The 20395-nt window shown below is 40.0% G+C and overlaps 1 protein-coding gene and 1 long non-coding RNA gene across 6 annotated transcripts in view; one reads left to right on the forward strand and one right to left on the reverse strand.

Moving 5' to 3' along the window:
• Positions 1-20395, forward strand: part of LOC111546577 — a 128966-nt gene that overhangs the window by 50206 nt on the left and 58365 nt on the right. The window lies entirely within an intron of this gene.
• The window catches only part of MBNL2 (muscleblind like splicing regulator 2), a 172539-nt gene that overhangs the window by 17087 nt on the left and 135057 nt on the right, over positions 1-20395 (reverse strand). Inside the window, exons 7-8 of one of the 4 annotated variants that reach the window (XM_023218044.1) lie at positions 12557-12592; positions 11174-11268 (exon numbers count right to left, since the gene is read on the reverse strand). The exons of 1 other annotated variant lie outside the window; for it this stretch is intronic. In XM_023218044.1, coding sequence (XP_023073812.1) covers positions 11174-11268; positions 12557-12592 — 131 coding nt within the window. The remainder of the gene's footprint in view (positions 1-11173; positions 11269-12556; positions 12593-20395) is intronic. 2 more of the 4 variants (XM_023218042.1, XM_023218046.1) reach the window with 2 other exon arrangements.

Here is a 20395-nt window from a genome sequence, read left to right on the forward strand (position 1 = left end):
TAACATTTCAATTATTTTCAAGTAATGTTTTAATTAAGTAATATTATATAGTAATATTTCAATTATTTTCATTTCCTGGTGTAAGCCACAAAATATGAATATGTTGATAAGGCATAGTGTTTATTAATAATTCTTAGATCAGTGTGCTTAGGGTAAATGACTCTCTACGTACACCTCTGTGCGTCCAGTCTTGTCTGATAAACATCTGTCTTTCAAGTTCCAAGCCTTCACCTCTCCCCACATAGGTTCCACATAAGCAGTGGAAAGATGGAGGGGACTTTCTAGTTTATGTTAAACCAATCCACCAACTGATCAAAAACTCCAACCCAACAATTCTTAAATACCTTTGTCCAAGGCAAAGGAACATAATGGAATTTTTCTTCTCATTCTTTACACACTTCTTAGTTTTCCCCATTTTAACTTTTTCCCTTGTGCAAAGCCATTCTTAATGTTACAAGGGTCGAGAAAAGCAAAGAAAAGGATATGAACAACAGGAATCGGTTTAAGCAATTCCTTCTGTCCTAGATCCTCTGAACTAAAGTGGTTCTCTGGACCTTTTGCATATTTTAGTATAACAATGACAAATATTGAAAGAATGATTAATGGAACAGTTATGAAACTATTACTAGGAAAACATACTTGGAGTAAAGGAGGGAATTAGGTTTAACTTCAAGTATCTTTTTGATTCCTCAAAAACCGTTCTAAATTGTAGGGAGGAAGCAAAGTTATTTTATTTAACAAAGTTCAAATAAATGTACAGCCTCTTTATTGAAGCGGAATAGAAGTTTGATGGAGGGGAAAGAGGACTGAGCATGCTGTTAGGAGACTGAGTTTAATCCTAATCCCTTATTGTAACCTTGACTAAGGTCAGTTAACCACTCTAGGTCCTTTTCCTCATTGGAAATATGAAATATTACGAGCTTTGGGAAAGTTCTAAGTCTGGCTTTACCACTTATTGTTATAGTATGATCTTGAGCAAGTTCTTCAGCTTCCCTAAACTGGAGTTTCCTCATCACTAGAGAGGGGATCATAATAGTCCTTTACAGGACATGTTGGGCTTCAATGACATAATTCATACAAAAGGCTTAGCCCAGTGTCTGGCACGTGGTAGGTTCTTTGTGAGGGTAGCTGAGTTATGTTTTCGCTGCCTGTATGCTCTGGAGCAGTTCAAGGCGCCTTACGTGATCCTTTAAAGCAGTTTCTCAGGAAGGCGGTGTGGTGAAAGTGAGACAACATTGTTCGAGGCAGGACTCGGTGATCAGGTCCTGGGTCTGGCTCTCTTGCTATGTGTGTGAATTGGGTAAGCTACTTTGCCCATCTGGGCTCCTATTCCAATGTATAATGTAATTCGCATCATAATTCTTTTTTATGTTTTGTAGAGGTACGGTATGATGGTGGAAAATCTGCTCTTACGACTTACTGCCTTTCATATCTATGATGTAATTGATGCTGGTCTCAAGTCAGACCTACAATGCCTGATGTACCTGTGATTAGGGGAAAATAGGCAACATTCTGCAACAATCACCTTAAAGATGCTGCTTCCAGAAATGCATTGCAGCAAGCAGTAAAGATTATAGGAAATTTATTGACATATGCTCTGAGATCTTTGAATACTCCAGAGCAAGGGGAGCAATGATAGGAATAATATAATTTGATCATCGAAAGTAAAACAAAGAGACCAAAAGCTCTAATATTTTGTATTTGATGCTAAAGCATGATGAATTCTAACTGCTAGATTAGCTATAGTTTGTCATAAACTGGTGTCAGAAAATACCAGTCAACAAATGTGTCCTTTATAGTACAAATCAAAATGAAGGGGCGTAAACGAGAGCCATCCTTTTTATGGTCAGTGGGAGCGGGGTCTCATAGGAGCGTATGTTACAGAGAGGAGAAAGGCACTGAAATCCACAGACACCACAGAAGTCAGAGAACAGCCTCTGGGTGAGCAAAGGCAAGCCAGGGATCACGGAGCCTCTCTGAATTTCCCTACTTCTGAATGTTTCACCCTTTTCCCTTCAAATGTTCTCTTTTCTCTCTATCTCAATTTCATCACTTTGTCGATAAAGCAGCTTTCTCACCAGTTAGCTTGACTCGGGCTGGCTGTCCCTGCACACCTCTACCCACTCACTTCCAGTTGATTTGAGTTTCCAAGCCTCTCATGGAACCTGTCCTGTCCTGTTCTCATCCTGAGCTTTAAGGCCCTCCATAACCTGACCTCCTTCTGATCCACTCAGCTGCACTTTCTAGGACTGCCGCACCACATCCTCCTCCTTACGCTCCCTGGTGTCTCCCACTCACCCCACTCACTGGCTCACATGAGCCACAGTGTCCCCTCTTCTTTAGATCTGATGCAGTCATAGCTGTTCTATCTGCTTCTATCATGAGATAAAGTCTGAGATGGATTCTGAAGTTCCTTTCTAAACCACATGTGCTATTGAGGAAGAATGTTAAACAAAGGGAAAAGCACTGACCCCAAGGTCAGGCGGCTGTGAGGCCAAAGGCAGGCTCTGTTACCTACTGGAGCTGTGATCAAACATGTGATGTCTTCGCATGTAAAAGAGGGAATTAGAGTCCTGGTGGGTTTAATGTGATAGTATGTGGAAAGCAGATGGCCGGTGCATGGGTAAGCATGGGTTCCCTTTTCTCTTTACCCTACCTCATCTCCACCTCTTCAATTTCCAGCTGGTCATGGTGTCAGGAATAACCTCACCTGTCCCTTCTCTGTCTCATTCCTACACACCCCTCAGACCTATGACACTTCAGGGATGCGGCCGTGCCATGGCACTTACTTTCCAGGCAGCAACATTTGCCTGCTGGACTTTGTGTTTTATGACATTCTCTGCTTGTTTCGGATCTGTTTGACTAGGCAGTGAGTTCCTAAGTATGGTTAGCATTTCCCCAACCTGGTGGCCTCTGGAGTGGTCAGCAGACCCAGCCCAGTCTGACCTTGGGAGTCACTGCCTCCAGCGGTGTCACCCCAGAGAAATGTCAGAAGGGGCTGAGAGGCCAGAGCAAATGCCAGTGTGTCTTTGACATGTGGTAGCATCTTATGTGTTATGTGGTAAGTGGAGCCTCAGTCTCGAGTTAGTCCGTCCTCCACATCCACCTGCACAGAGAAGCTGTCACCTTCCCCAAATGTGCGGGCAGACGTGTGAGAAGGTAGGCAGCAGGGGCACAGCTTGGGTGGATAACGGCCCAGGAGGCGGAATTCCATTCCGTTCACAGCAACTCTTACAAAGAAGAAAACCCTGCCCATCGTTCATCCCTTGAAAATGGACCCGAATTCCTTCACTGCAGCTAGTCTCTCTTTCCTTACAAATCTAGAGCTGGAAATAAACACCTATATAGGATGAACTATATATTCATGTTGCTCCAATGAGAAAACCTAAAATTGGAGAAATGGAGCATGATTTAACTACCATCAACAAAAGCCAAAATACGACTGGGAATATGACTAAAAAAGACCCCCCTCCAGTTCCATCAAAATGCAAAGGAGGTCAGGCACGGTGGCTCACGTCTATAATCCCAGTACTTTAGGAGGCCAAGGCAGGTGGATCATGAGGTCAGGAGTCCAAGACCAGCCTGGCCAACATGGTAAACCCCATCTCTACTAAAACAAAAATTAGCTGTGTGTTGTGGCAGGTGCCTATAATCCCAGCTACTCGTGAGGCTGAGGCATGAGAATCATTTGAACCCAGGAGGCGGAGGTTGCAGTGAGCCAAGATTGAACAATTGCACTCCAGCATAGGTGACAGGGCAAGGCTCCATCTCAAAAAAAAAAAAAAAAAAAAAAAAAAAGCAAAGGAGGATGGGATTTGAGGTGTCATGTGAAGGACTGTCCATAGGCAAGAATGTGCTGCATAAGGACTCTTGACATTTTCTCTTCAGCTGCACAGAATTGGAACTGATATGATGTCTCTATGTGCTATATACAAAAGAATTCTACCCAAGTTTCTCACCAGGAGGTGTAAATTATTCATGAAAAATGAAAATGTACTAGATTACAACACTTACATAACTGAGCCTTTTCTTAGAGAATCTGCAAATGCATTTATTAATTAAACTTCAGGGTAGGCCTGCAAAGCAGCTGCTGCCAAGGCAGGAACATTAAAAAGTCTATTGTCTACTTATTTTCTAATTTCTTGAAGAGAAAAATTAATGTACATCTATATTGTTCTCATAGATCCAAGACCACCTAAGACAGACAGAGTACTCCCCAACCTCTTCCCAGCCTTAATTTTTTTTTTTTTTTTTTTTTTTTTAAGCATACTAAGCAAGTCTGGATTCTGCTATCTTTAGCCATGCGCACAGTGGAATTCAGCCTCAAACTGCCAAGGAGCTTTAACAAATAGCGTTCACTGAATGCAAATGCTGCAATTTTTATAGTTTTATGTTTTTACGCAAAGAAATTGAGGAGGTTTCAATCTCAATCCTTCAATCTCAGTCCTTCTATCTCTCTCAACTCTCTCTCTCTCTCTCCTGCCTTCTCTACAAAATATTTGATATGGCAATTCTGCCTCATCTGAAGTAACCACATCCATTCTCCAACCTGAATCCCCCCTGTACAGTTAGAATATAAGCAAACAGTTAGAGGTGGCTAAAGGACTTAGGCAGTGTAAGGCAGAGACAGAGAAGTCTCGGCCCAGATTACTGTTTACAAGGGCTGGATTCTGACAGTTGCTGTCTCTGCTTTTTTGGAGAACAACATACGTGGGGCCCAGCTGCTTTCTATAATCTGAACAAGCAAACTCCGAGAAAGGAGTGTTTCACAGTTTGATCAGCTATACATACAGGCCGGCCACTTTACCATGTATTTCAGGAGAGAGAGAGAGGACAGGAGCCTACTCCTCCCACACTGGGGCCTTGCTGAACCAAGATTTTTCTTGTGAAACAAAATGCAGGCCCCAAAATGGGTCAAGTGGTGAATAGTGGGGAATGTTTAATGCCTCCTACATTTGTCTGAATATAGTCCAGACAGATGGCATTGAATAATAGATGTTTTATAAAACTCTGAGATGAGAGATGAAATAAAACACAATCTTACCTTTCTAGACTTCTTGGTTAGTACAGGTGGACTTACATATCCAAGAATCCATATACAAATAACTTTAAAGTTACGTTCATGTTTATAGGTCAGAAACAAGCTTTTCTCTTCCCTCTTCAATACTTTAGAGCAGGCCAGATAAAACATAATATATGTCTGGTTACATGTAATTATTTTATCTTTCTGATAAGATATCATTGAAATTGATTATCATGTATAATAAAACTATGTCAGGTAAGTTTAGAAAATGAGATTTTCTAATTTATCAAATACAAATAGAGGGCTGTATGTATATGACATATTATCAACTAATTTCCAATAAGTTCTTCCTAAGGCCAACTCTCTGTTGAATGTATTTAATCTTTGGAGGAGAGTTCAGAAGATGTGATAAGACCTTGAGGTCATAATATTAAACATGAATCATCATTTTTGGAGATGTGATTAAGTGTTGGTTAACATATTGCCCAGAGTATAATCTGATTTCATTAGCTTCTAAAGCACTTCTTGTGATGCTCTGTAAAAAGATTCCCAATATTAATGCGTAGGAATCTCTTTCCCTAGCATGGACTCACGGGCCAGAATTAGGTGGATAATCTGTTCACTGTCCATAGAGCTCTGATTTGGAGACATGGACAATATACATTCACTCTACACCTGAGGGGACTCTTTCCTTCAAGCAGAAGCCTGTGGTTGGAGGTAGGGCGAGCTTTTGTGACTCCAAGTCTCATTTAGGTAGGAAATGGGAAGGCCTATGTGAAAGGTGAACACATTGCAGGTGTCCGAACAGCGAGGCCACCCAACTGCTGTGCTGGCAGGGACTGAGTTTCGCAGCAGCCTCAATCTCTCTCTCTACCACGTGACATTTATTTAGACAGGTTTTGCCATAGTATGAAATCATTTTCATGTTTCTCTTTTGCCGAAAGTAACACTCCCTTTGTAATGGGCAAAGGCAAGACAAAGTAGGCCACTTGCCAGCTGCCATTGTCCCAGTTTAGGCTCTTGTTAAAACCTCTTAATGGCCTCTACAGACTCTCCCGCCTCGAATCCATCTGCTCACCCTTCCTAGAGTACTGTTTCCATCACTATCCTGCTTGAAAATCCTGCAGTGGCCAAGTCAGGGCCGAACCCTTTAACTTGGTATCAAGGTCCCACACAATCAGAATCAAACCTACGCTGCAGCCGCTCCCACAAACAGATGCTCTCATCAGTCTGAATGGGAGTTATTCTCCAGCCAAACTCGATACTGCCCCAGCTTTCTTTGTAGACTTGCATTTGTCTTTCTATTTAATGATAGTGCCTTAAGGAATGTGCAAAGTCCTTGTAGAATTCAGAGGACAGGGAAAGTACTTCTTGCTGGGGGAGGAGGAACGAGATGTTCAGGGAAAGATTCAGAGGATAAATTGTATTTTAATTGTGCCTTTAAGAATGTTATTAAGTAAATTAAATGATCTCTGTATATAAATGAAGAAACTTAAAATGTATTCATTTGAAAATTATTTTATCTCCCTTTGAAATAGAATATAACTTTGAAATAAAAAATACTAAACAAATTACAACTTAGAATATTGTAATAATTCGAGCTCAGGAATTTTACTCTGCACTCTCATTTTATTAAAATTTCTTTTCTTATGAAAAAACAGGTAATCCATTACTAAGCTTTACCTCTCTTAATGTACATTCTAAGATTAAATTTGTTTCAATATAGGCATCTTTGACAGATTTACACATTCTGGTCCTTGGTCAATGGACTCAAATTGACTAATTTACATGCTACCTATCATTTCCCCCCACCAACCGATTTTTTTTGTTGTTGTTAACAAGCTATTTGTGAGATGATTAGTAGAGGTTAGGAACAAAGTCTATGACAAAAGAAACCCATGAACCTGTTTCCCTAAGACAAAGGACTAATTTTTTCTTAGGCTATCTTACTTCTATAAAAATTATTGATAATTTTCACTGGTTATTTTATCACACTGAAATAATGAGGTCCATTATATGGTTTCTTTCTTTCTTTTTTTTTTTGAGACAGAGTTTCGCTCTTCTTGGCCAGGCTGGAGTGCAATTGCGTGATCTCGGCTCATAGCAAACTCTGCCTCCTGGATTCAAGCGATTCTCCTGCCTCACCCTCCTGAGTAGCTGGGATTACAGGTATGCGCCACCATGCCTGGCTAATTTTGTATTTTTAGTAGAGACAGGGTTTCTCCACGTTGGTCAGGCTGGTCTCGAACGCCCAACCTCAGGTGATCTGCCCACCTCAGCCTCCCAAAGTGCTGGGATTACAGGCATGAGCCACTGCGCCCGGCCTATCATATGGTTTCTAAAGATGACCTGGCTACTTTACATAGCTAGCTCAAGGCTCTGTTCAAATCCAGCTCATCTCTCCAGTGTAGGAGTCATCTTAGCTTGAGCTGCTAAGGTAGTATACCATCATGGTTAAATTAAGTCTTCTGGAGTCAGGTTTAAACTCCAGCAAGACCATGTAGAGGCTGTCTGACTTTGGCTGAGGTAGCTAACTTTTGTTTCAGTTTTGCCACCTATCAAATGCAGGTGATGATCATTGCACCCATCTCATAAAACTATTGTGAAGAATTGAGTGTCTACATCTATACATAAGTATCCTCTCTTACACAGTATATAATAGAATGTATGATATGATATGTAATATACTACATGAGAGAGACCATTTAGAATCATATCTGGCACATAATAAGGTTTATAATAATCATATTATTACTATTAGGTATAATTTGTCTGTTAAGGCCCAAATACCTTAATTGAAACAGAAAAGAGTGCTTAGTAAATTTGTTTATTATATTTTTGTTTCTTTATCTGTTCCTAAAGCTAAACAATCAAAAAACATTTTATATTTCCCAAATTTATTTGGATTCTGTCCTTATTTAATCTCAAACCACCAGTCCAAGTTCAGTGGAAACTTTTATTGGTGGCACCTTGATTCAGCCTGAGGATAGAGCGGCTTGTTCAGCTTGGCTCACCATGGGGTAACGTGTAAATTGCACTGGACCTAAGAAGCTGTCATGGGATGTTTAAATCTGTCCTCTTTCCTCAATAAATGATTTGTATCTCATTACAAATGCCTATGAGATTTTTAAATATTTGAACTGACAGTCTGAATTGATCAAATTAACAAAAAATCTGTCAAAATCCAACTACACTTTGTGTTAAAGACAGAAAAGAAGGCAGGGTACTTATCAGTCACTGAACTCTGGAATCATCAGTCCCACTTTCCATTCTGTTTGTGTTTATCTTTGTACTCTCATGCTTTGGGCCTAAAACAGTAGTCACTGAACCTTTGGTTCGTTGAATCTCAGAGCTGAGAGGGACTCCAGGGGCATCTAGTTCTACTCCTCCTTTCACAAATGAGGAAACTGAGATTCATTATGTTTAAATGACTTACATAATCCACATGGGTATGATTCTATTTGAGTTTAAAGAGTGGAATCTTAACAAGATGATAACTTGTTTTTTTCAGTCATTAATAAGCTCTGGGTTTCCTACGATTGGATGTTAAAATAATTGCCAAGGTCTTTTGTCGATGCTTTGCTCTTTGAAACTTACTGAAAATACATAAAGAATATTATATCTGGAAATTTGTGTTCACTATAATTTATTTTTTCATGTTTTTCATGTGCAAGCAGACTTGCATCAAGAGCTGCTAAAGGATTTCTCGTCATCATTTAAGTGCAATCCAGCAGCAACTACTACATCTGATAAACTGCAAAACACAGAATATAGGATTCTTGAAGCTACTGTCAGGCACTCCTTTAATTATATTTCTTTGGATTAAATTGAAATGAAACTTCAGCTACGCTTGCAATTAAAGAAGTTGAAACTTCAATGTATTTCCTTTTCCATTCACACCCTGCCTGAAAGTGATGTATTTTAGCTTCTGATTATTCCATGCTTCCAACCTCTGCCTCCCTACACACACACACACACACACACACACACACACACACACACACAGAGAGAGAGCGAGAGAGAAACTTGAATATACATATGGAATCTCTCAAAGTTTTTTTCTACCAAACGGAGCCAAAGAATCACTAGGCTTGAACGATATATATGACACATGGTCAAATATTTATCATGATAAAATAATTTATCCTACAACTCCAAAGTGTTTCTTTATCTTGGCTTCTTTTCCTTTCTTAAAAAAGATCTCTAAGTGCCCAAAAGGCTAAACTTACCATATAGAATTTCACTGTAACAAATACTACTATATTATACTTCAAACTTGTATTTTATTTTGAGACAGGGTCTCACTCTGTCACCCAGGCTAGAGTGCAGTGGCATGATCATGGCTCACTGCAGCCTCAACTTCCCTGGGCTCAGGCAATCCTCCCACCTCAGCCTCCCAAGTAGCTGGGACTACAGGTGTATGGCATCATGCTGGCTATTTTTTTTTCGTATTTTTGTACGGACCAGATTTTACCATGTTGCTCAGGCTGGTCTCCAACTCCTGGACTCAAGTGATGCTCCTCCCTCGGCCTCCCCAAGTGCTGGGATTACAAGCATGACGCGCTGCACTCAGTCCAAACTTGTTTTCTTATAAAAGCACTTTGTAACAAAGATTGGGTCAAAAATCACTAAACATAGTTCAAGGAGGCAGGACTTAAGACTTGAAAGAAACAGGTATCCAGCTTCCGTAATGAGAATGAATGATTGAGAAGAGCTTTAGACCTAATAATGGAAAGATGCAGTCTCTCTCCCTTCTCCCATCCCACATTAAATCATCATCATCATAATCATCCTCATCTTCCCAGCTAAAGAACTCATCCTTGCCTGCTCTTTGTTCTGTTTGTTTCCAAGCTGGGTTGGCTTTCCTCAGAGGACAGGTTGGCATTTTAGAGGTGGGAGTGAATTGCTGAAGAACTGTCCACAGTTGATTGACGCCTGCCTCTGCACTGCTGTTCAGCCTGTCCTCCCTCCCCCACTCTCTGCTCTCTCCTGCTCTGTCACAATGCTGAGGGCACAGTCAGCACTGTCATGGGGTTTAACTTTTATGCCTGCATTCCTGTCCACTCATGCCTCTCTTTGTAGAGATGAAACCTGCAGAGCTGGAATCGTGGATTCACTTGAACGTGGAAAGCAGCACGACTCAGCCCTCCCAGCCTGCAGAATGCAGGCTGGGACTGCCATGATCCCCCAACACAATTTCCCCTAGTTTCTTTTATCCCTTGTCATCTTTTATTAGCAGAGCTGATTTTATTTTTAAAAACCCATGAAACAAAACTAAAAACCAAACCAAAATTCTACTGTGAAGGTAGGGCATGCGCAATAAAGTATTTTCCCAGGCGAGGTGAGAGTTTCTGCTCATTCACCCTCACGCTGTCTCCTTGTGGCTAGAAGCACATGTTTGCAAGTTGGGAGGCTAGGGTCAGGAATACAGTCAGCTTGTGACCGCAGAGTAGGAAATAGCAGCTGGCTATCACTACGCAATAGTACATCCATGGTCTCACTGGCACATGCATTAAACCAACAGAGTTAAACGCTCCTCATCAGTTATATCCAGCCTTTGTGAGTTCAGCGGCACCCATGACTCTTCATTCCGGATGGTTTGGCTCTTAGGCCAGTATTGGAGCAGATTGTGAAGTGGGAGCCAAGTGAGTTTGGCAGAACCTAAGACCGAGGTCAAATGATCATAAGAATTATTCAGACCTCAAATATGACACTTAGGCCAAAGGGAAGACTTTCTAAGAGGAGAGTTTCTTCCTCCACACAGATGATGGGGTCTGAATGAACTGAATTAAAATAGAGCCAGTTTTGAAGCACCCATGGGTGCGCGTCTACGATTTTTATGTGGCCATTCACAAACCACTGGATAGGTAATGCTGTACTAAAAGGAATTTAAGCCTGTCAGGTTAATTACACAATATTAGGTACAAAAACAAACAGTGCAACACAAAACATAGCTACATCATTATTTGCAGTAAATGTTAACTCTAAATAAGTGCAACCTGTCTGTAAATGCTTGCTATAAACTAATTAAAAAAATAAAATTTGATGGATAAACATGAAAAAAAAATTCTCACCGAGAATTTTTTTTTTAAATATCAGCACTCATTTAGAGTTTGGGATTTGTGAAAGAAAGCTTTAAAAGGAGCAAACCTGATTGGCTGTGGCTGTTGCTGCGAAGGGGACACTTGTTGCAGGAGTTGTTGCTGCAGAGACAGTGGCGGACGTAGCGCTGTGCATCATGGGTACTTTCAGGAGGGGAACCATGGGAGCAATGAACAGGAGGGTGTAGCATTATGGTAATAGAAGTGGTATTTTGGCATGGTGAATATCAGAGCAGCAAGCCATCATGGGTTAAACCAGCAGATGGCATGCAATCACAATGCAAAGCAAGGAAGCATGGGAGAGAAATAAAAAAGGGAAAATAGCTTATTACAAGTACAATTAAAGGAAGTTTTAAAACATAATCAGTGATTCCCAGAAAGGCCAAAGCAGATTACTTTGGTTGATGTATTTATAAACATTTTACTTCTAACAATAGATCCATTCCCAATTCAGAGTATACGGTGTATGTAATAATGGTTGTTTCTAAAATTGTGAAAGGTGATGTCTGATGAAGCAAGAATATGTGATCATCACTTTTAATCATAAATTCTGAGACATCCAAGTCTCCATATGGAGGCCTAATTTGGGATAGGATGTTCTTTGGAATTATGGTGAAATTGAATTTTTTTTTTTCAATTTGGAACTGCTTACATGAAATGGAACTGCTGTGGGTTGTGGTTTATTTGAATCAATAAACGATGGAGCAAACATCATAGCCTTGATGCAAATTCTAACACAGTTACTCTGAAATAGCCAGGCAAAATTTGCAATGTTTCTTTTTCTTGACTCTAAGTAGATCTAATCCACATGTCTTAAAGACAGACATTTGTACCAAGGCATTCATGGGTGTCAAGACAGCTATCTGCTATTAAAATTGAATGGCTAAGGGAATGCTGAGGTCCAGAAAAATCAGGCCAAATAAATCAACACTTAAAATTAGAAAAGATAATTAAGTTAAGAAGCTCAGACATTCGGTTTCAAAATACATCCATTTATAATTTGTAAAAAATGAATACTTCTGGGAAACTCTGATCGCTCTAACACACAGCAAAGAGGAGATAAAGGCACACCACTATGAAACTTTCAAACATTGATGAAATTAGCCTGCCTCGCTGATAGAGTAAGCTCTGTTCCTTACGCTATACCATATAAACTATAAAGAGAAACAAAACACAAATCATTAAAAAGCAGACTCGTACTTGTGGCTTTATGTTTTTGTAGTGATTGTTCTAGCACAAGAGGTCACATTAAAACCGTCATTTTCTTAAATATATAAGTACATTTTTAAAAACCTATATGTTAACTCTAAAGCCAAATAAGCCTTCAAATCTACTATTTCCTGTAGCATTTCTACCATCTCTGAAATAAATTTCAAGCAAGTGAAGGTATTGTACATCATATAAAAGACAAATAAAAAAGGTTGAAACCTACCAATACTGGTAGCGGGTGTCATGCACAAAACTGACCCTGATGTCATGCAATGGTGGGTGGAAAAAGTGAATAAAGGGAAAGAAACAGGTTAGCGGTTTAGAGTTAACATTCAAAGTGAGATTGAAGCACAACCAGAAATAAGTAGGGTTAGTTAACACAGTCTTTTAGGGCCATTCACATTGTCAGTACAGACACAAATATATCAGACTTATTTTAAGCCAATATTATTCCAAGCTCACTCCTTAGACCACTGTCCACACTTTCTATTCATATGCATCGACATGATTCTAATAAGAATGACATGTGATAATGCTGTGGTGTCCTTCCTCTAAGACCTCAAAGTATTTTACAGACATTATCAAGTTAATCCTCCAAGGTAGGAAGTAGGTATTTTACAGATGAAAAATCTGAGGCATAGTAACTCCTCCAAGGTCATGCATGGTGTGGGTCAAGGGGAAGGGTAGAAATAGAATTCTCTTCCTAAATCCAGGTCATCTTTTATATTCACTAGAATACACTGAACTTCCCGCATTAAAAGTTTACTTGTTTGTTTGACTGTAAATGTTTTGTGTCAACAATGGTATGAAAATAAGAACAGTATTTAAGATTTAAGATACTCTCCAAATCTGAAACTTGCAGGGCAGGATGGGTGAATTTTAGATTACTGCTTGAAAGCCCAGTCACCTAGGAAGATTGAGGTTCTTACAAGGAATGACCTGTATGAGCACATGGTCTCTCTGTTGTAAGATTCATTATGATAAAGGAGTAGTGCCTGGCAATAAAGCCTAAACACTGTAGAGGCAAAATAGTGCAGAGTTGCAGCTGAGTTAGGACCGGGGCTAAGGAATTTTGTCATGACTACTACAAGGTGATCCCTGAGGAGGATTTCTGGCAAAACTAGGAAATCTCAAGTTGGTGTCTGAGTGGGGAGGTAGGAGGTGGGAGGGGCGATTTCAACCCTTTCTTAGAAATAGCTGTCTTACTTGTGGTGATCATAATTAACATACACGCATCAGGAAACTCTGACCATGAATATTATATTCATGCATGTTGTGGAGAACTGAAAGAAAACTGTATTGAAAGCTTTGAGGGAATTATCTGCTACTGGTGCAGTTCCATGAAAAAAAAAGTAATACATGGATTTAGATCACTGCAGACTGGGTGTCATGTAGGTGCCTGAGAAGTAGTTTCTTTTGATTATAGGAATGCCCTCTTAGAGTTTCAGAACTGACTTCTGAGATATTAGTTGGAGAATTTGAGATGTGTAGGTCTTTATTCTCTGTGGAGCTGTTCACGCTGGAGGGCAACTTTTTGCCTGAACTACATTTTGATCAAGCTAACATGACCTAGTCAGGAAAGGGGGCTATTTAACTGGGCTACAGTCATAGTCTTCAACAAATGCGTGCCAGTACATCCAACTTAAACCTTTCTCCAGCCCTATTCTCTCATCTTCACAATCAAACTTCTGGAAATCTACCTGCACATAAATGTTTACTTCCCTATCCCTACGGAGTCTGAGTCTTCATTCCTCTTCAATTTGGCTTTCGTTTGACTTCTGCACTTAAATTGTGAATGCCAATCACCAGAAAAATCCCATATTGCTGCAGCCAGCAGGAACTCTCCCATCCTCACCTCACTGTTCCTGATTCTCAGCAGCATTCAGCACTCCGCCCTTCCCTCCATCGGAAGCCACTGTCTTCCCTTAGATTTTTGATCACACACACACACACACACACACACATTTTTCTTTCTGGCAAGTCCCTTTGTCTACTTTGCTGAACGACCTTCCTTCCCTGAACTCACTCTCTCTATGCTGGAGTTCCTCAGGACTCAGCCATGGGTCCTTTTCATCTATGCTACATTTCCTGTGGTGTATCATTCACTTCATGGGTTTGGATTCCAGGAGCTTCCATGTTTGTGTATCCCATGCAGATTTCTTCTCAAAGTTCCAGGTCCTTTCCTCTAAATGCCCCCCTCACCTCTCTGCTTGGATGTCTCATAAGAGTATCAAATGGAACAGAGCCGAACTTTGATCTTTTCACAGAAACTTTCTACACCTCGGTCTATGGCCACACCACCCTGAAAGCGCCTGATCTCATCTGATCTCGGAAGCTAAGCAGGGTCGGGCCTGGTTAGGACTTGGATGGGAGAAACTTTCTACACCTCAGGAGATACCTGATGGGCATCACCATCTAAGTAGAGCTCTCGTCTGAACTGAAAGTTACGCCTGATACCCCTTCCCCTTGTGAACTTCCCAGGTCCAGCTCACCAATCAGCCAAAGCAATCCTGCTTCTAGCATGCAGCTTGCAGTCATCTGTTTGTCCGTCACAACTGCCACATCTGAAGTCCTGGTCACCGTTATCTCTAGGCTGGGCTATGTGATAACATCCTACGTGGTCTTCCTGCTTCCATTCTCGTCCCTCCTTAGTTCATTCTCCAGCTGCTGGCAGAGTAGATCTTTCCAAATGCAGGCCTGGCCACTCCTCCGCTAGAAACCATTCAGTGGTTTCTCACTGCTTTTAGGACAAAGGTCCCCTGTGGTCTAGTCTCTGACTACCTCCCCAGGCCATCCTACACCTCTCTTCCCTGGCACCATGATACAGACAGATTAATTGTTCTTTTCTTTGAACTGAACACATTACACATCTGTCCTATTTTTGAGCTTCCCACAAGCTGTCCCCTTGGCCTAGAATAATCTTCACCTCACTCTTTTCATCTTCCAGATCTCAGGGTATATGTCACTTTTTTAGAAAATGCTCAGTTGTTATTTTACCTACCTCCCCGTGCCATCAAGTCAGTTTCTATTTTTAATCTCACTGAACTCTACTTTTTCATTCATAGTACAGGTTGAGCATTCCAAGTCTGAAAATCTGAATCCAAAATGCTCTAAAATCCGAAACTTTTCGAGTGCTAACATGCCCCTCAAAGAAAATGCTTCTTGGAGCATTTCAGATTTCAGAGTTTCAAATTTGGGGGCTCAACTAGTTAATGTAGTCCAAATATTCTAAAATCTGGAAAAAAAATCCAAAATCTGAAATATTTCTGGTCCCAAGCATTTTGGATCAAGGGGTACTCAACCTGTACTCATAAAAAAATGGCCGAGCACGGTGGCTCACACCTGTAATCCAAAAACTTTGGGAGGCCGAGGCGGGTGGATCACCTGAGGTCAGGAGTTCAAGACCAGCCTGCCCAACACGGTGAAACCCCATCTTTACTAAAAATACAAAAATTAGGTGGGCATGGTGGTGCACACCTGTAATCCCAGCTACTCAGGAGGCTGAGACAGGAGAATCACTTGAACCCAGGAGGTGGAGGTTGTAGTGAGCAAAGATCGCACCACTGCACTCCAGCCTGGGCTACAGTGCAAGACTCCATCTAAAATAAATGAATAAATTCTCATTGTATATTTCTATGGATATTTGTTGAACATTGACCTTTCCCCCTTGCTTGTAAACTCTGGGAGAGTAGAGATCTTGTATGTCTAGGTCTATGGGGCACATAGTAGGTGGTCAGGGTGTTGAATGAATGTTCTCTGTCATTAGTAAGAAGTGGGCTGGGAGTGATTTGTTTCTAAAATTTAATAAAATACCTAGTTTGTGAATTGATCCGTTTTAGAGTCAACCATGGATGGATTCAAAGTTACACCTGGCCGGGTGCAGTGGCTCACGCCTGTAATCCCAGCACTTTGGAAGGCCGAGGCAGGTGGATCAAAAGATCAAGGAGATCAAGAACGGTCTGGCCAAGATGGTAAAACCCTGTCTCTACGAAAAATACAAAAAAAATTAGGCGGGTGCGATGGCAGACGCCTGTAACCCCAGCTACTCAAGAGGCTGAGGCAGGAGAATCGCTTGAACCTGGGAGGCGGAAGTTGCAGTGAGCCAAGATCACACCACTGCACTCCAGCCTGGGTGACAGAGTAAGACTCTGTCTCAAAAAAAAAAAAAAATTTACACCTACAAAAATGCCCTCTTATTTGTCTTTCATTCAAATGTGGAGCGGAGGGTCTCTTGGAGAGCTTTGCTGTGCCATGCATGTGAATATCAATGGTACTGCAAATAATCCACAGCTCCCACAGCCGCACTGGGCTAGGATCAGTCATGTCACTTTGGCTTCAGTCCTGGATGTGGCTGAAATCCTTAACCAAATTAATTCCATGAGCCTCTCTCTCTAAGTGGCCTAATAATGCTGTGAATATTGGAAATGCATAGCTTATGCATGCGTGGCTCCCTTACTCAATGCCACATCTCTGCCTTTGTATAACACTCCCATCCTCTACTCTCTGCATACACCCTGTATATACTTTATGTTATAGCTATGATGGACAATTTTCTATTCTTCAAGTACACTCTTCCCACGTCCCAACTGGGATGCTTTTCCCCCTCTGACAAAATCTTGCTTCTCTTTCAAACTCCTAGGCAAACTTCTCCTACTTCGGGAAGTCTTCTTTCTCCATATCCTTGTAACCACCACCTGGTGCACATGCTGGAGGCAGAATTCATTGTCCCCTCTCCTTCACTCTCGAATAGCTTTGCCCAGACCCTCAGGTACTGTTTCATCCTCTGCACAATATTTGGTTTTCACCTCATTATGAACTCTTTTGTATTCTCATTACTGGCTCTGGAACCCAGAACATACTATGGGTTCAAGGTATGTTTGCTGAATTGAATGGAATAAATTTTGTTGTGCTTATGCAGATATAGATGCCACTAAACACTGATCCATCTTTCACCAAGTCATGTGACAATCTGATGTAACATTTACACATTTCTCATCATTAGGCCATATCTGGACACTGTCCCCTGTTCTACTTATTCTGTACTTTCAATATAATGAAATAAATCAAGGAAGGAATCTGTGGGTTGCCTTTGTTCTGATCAGTTGAAGCATTTCACTACGGCACTAATTCTATGAACAAAGACTTCTCAAATGTTTTCTGCTTCAGCTGCACAAATATTTCAGCTGTCATATCTGTGAGCCAGAATTATCTGGGTAGTTCCATTAATTATGTATTCCACTTTGCAGTGTAGACACAGCCTCAGTTTTTCCATCTGCAAAATGCAAATAACCATGCCTGCCACTAACAGAACTGCAACATCTTGAAGAATAATGAGATAATGTCTATAAGAACACTTACAGTAACTTAGAATAAACCTGTCAGAGAAATGCCAAGAATTATTATGCTGCTATTTTTGTAAGTGTGTGTGGTTTTGCCACTTTCCTAACATAGAAAAGAAAAAGTCTAACTACTTGGTTAAAATAATCCCAATCAAAAAAGAAAAAAAAATAAGAAAACTTCCACCCACGGCAAATGTACTAGGGCATCAACTAGGGCAATAATGATCTTAGCATGGTTTGGGAGAAGACTCTCATATTTTGCATAACATTTTATATTAATATCTTTGCAAACTGGAGGCAGAATTCCCAAAATCCAAATTCACATTGTGTCAATGGGAGAATTTTAGTATCATATCAAAAGCTTTAACTATGAATGGTTTTTGATCAAGGGTAACCTTCAGGAAAACACAAAATGCTTTTTTGTTCTATATTTATGTTCACGTAAAACATTTATAGAAAAATCAAAATCTGTTCATTTAAAAGTAATGGGTCCTCTATGTACCAAGTTATAAGAATTATTTTTGAACATCTTCACTTGATTTGCAGAGGTTTCAAATCAACAATGATGAACAATGAGTGGTTATTATCTTTATCATTTTAGAAATAAAGTTGAAAATGTGGTTTATAAGAAAGAAAATCAGAAACAAAAACTTGAGCTAAAATGAACAATAAAATTCCTGGTATGGGTTTAAGTGGGTTACGGATTATTTTAATTTCCTTTTAATAAAATTATTTTCTCCTTCCTCATTTAAGAGAAATGTGAAAATTCTTAGCAGTTGAAATACCATTTCAGAACACTAGATCCACATGTTTGTTCACTCTAATATTCATGTCTTGTAAGAAATGGAAACCCTTCTAGTCACTGCATTGGTGTGCTAGGACCCACTTTTTGGCTTCCAAAGCCCACTGTATTGAGGGTTGCCAGACACACTTAAGCTGTTCCTAAAGAATCCACCAGAGGGCGGAAGTACACAACCACAGCGCCAATGCAGCCGTATGGGTCGGTCCTTCATGCAATTCATTTCATCAACAAAAATCAGGTCATTGCATAACGGATGTTGTTTATCCTTGCTTTGGGAATGTTTAAAAGGCTTCCAGGTGAAATATTTTAAAGTGATGATTCTTTCAGTGACTTAACAAATCAGTCATTATTGGGTTGGAGAATTAAACATGTGCTGGAGGGCTTCCGGGTCTTTTGGCAGGCTTAGCACCAGAGCTCCATAGGTATTCCCAGGACATGGTAATGGCAGTAACATACATACTTCAGAAACAGGCTTCTCCTTTTACATTTTTCCCCTCAGTATATTCTTCCTTAATTTTTTTTTTTAATCTTAAAATATCTAGTGGCCAAGAGGTCTACAATGAGACACTTTGTAGTAACCACACAGGACATTAACGTAAGTTTACCTTCTAGTAATTATTTTACAAATATGTTATCTCAAGTAGATTACATGTTAAAACACTGCTATGCTGTAACAGCACTGGGATGTCACTAATTAAAGCTGTAATAGGGCAAGAGTGAACCCCTAATAAATACTGCATTAGAGATTTCTTCTACAAGTCTGTGAATTTAAGATAGGTTCAAAACTAACATAAGAAAAGTAAACACTGAAAACCACTTTGCTCACATAATTTATATCTTAACTAAAATATGTATTGTTCACAGGTTACTAATCCGTTTCAAAGTGTAGATTTTATACAAAGAGTATCACAGAAATATTTTACCTCCCTCTAATGTTAACTCTGATAAGCTATGGGATTTAAGGAAATGGATAATAAGCTGGAAAAGTTCAAATTTATGGATTTGAATCAAAAAACTCTTTTTGTTAGAATTGTTATTCATTTATATTTACCTTCATTTCACTGTTGTGGGCTGAAGAATTTTGACTCACAAAGAACTCAATGGATGGTCTTCCCACCAGGGCTTAAGTTATTCCCTGCTTCTAACATTGACTATAAGGTGAACACCGAAGTCAATTATGGTGACTATCTTTGCATATGGTGTGCGTGTGTGTGTCTGTGGTTAGAGATGTTGGTGCAAATGGGGGAGGGATGGCATGCTTTATACTTTTGTTTTTTTACTTTTATCTGACTTTTTGGGGTCACTTATTCAAAAATTCACTTTTATCTGCTTTTTTCTTTTTTTCAGGAGAACTCTGGTATGTGTATATAGAGGCAGGTCTGGGTGGTAGAATGTGATGTAAATGGAGTTGGTCACAGGGAAACTTAGTTCTTTTTCTCATCAATTGTGGCACCTTGGAAAGTCACTTCTCATTTAGGGGGCCTCAGTTTTCTCATCTGTAAAACAATCAGCTGGATGAGGAGATCACTAAGAGTCCTTTAAACTCTAAGATTCTATGACTATTACAACGGATCTTTTAGTGGAATCATAGTTAATGCACATGGTACGTAATAGTATCAGGCATTGGCTTAGACACTGAGGATAAGAGCTCTATATACTTGTGAACTTGGTGAAAGTTGAAAAGGATGGAGAAAGAGATAGAATGGATATAAAAATAAGAGTAGAGAATTGCTTTAATTTGAATAGTCTCATTGTTTTAGTGCTCTGAATAGAAATAGAAAAAAATGGTTAGTATTTACTGGAATTGCTATTTTTTAGGTCATTCAGAGTTACCGACAAATTTCAACTGTCACACATAAAACTGTCACACATAAAACCCTAACCCTAACCCTAACCCTAACCTTATTTACATAAACAACTT

Source organism: Piliocolobus tephrosceles, chromosome X (genome assembly GCF_002776525.5).
Source record: "Piliocolobus tephrosceles isolate RC106 chromosome X, ASM277652v3, whole genome shotgun sequence".
In the NCBI taxonomy this organism is placed as follows: domain Eukaryota; kingdom Metazoa; phylum Chordata; class Mammalia; order Primates; family Cercopithecidae; genus Piliocolobus; species Piliocolobus tephrosceles.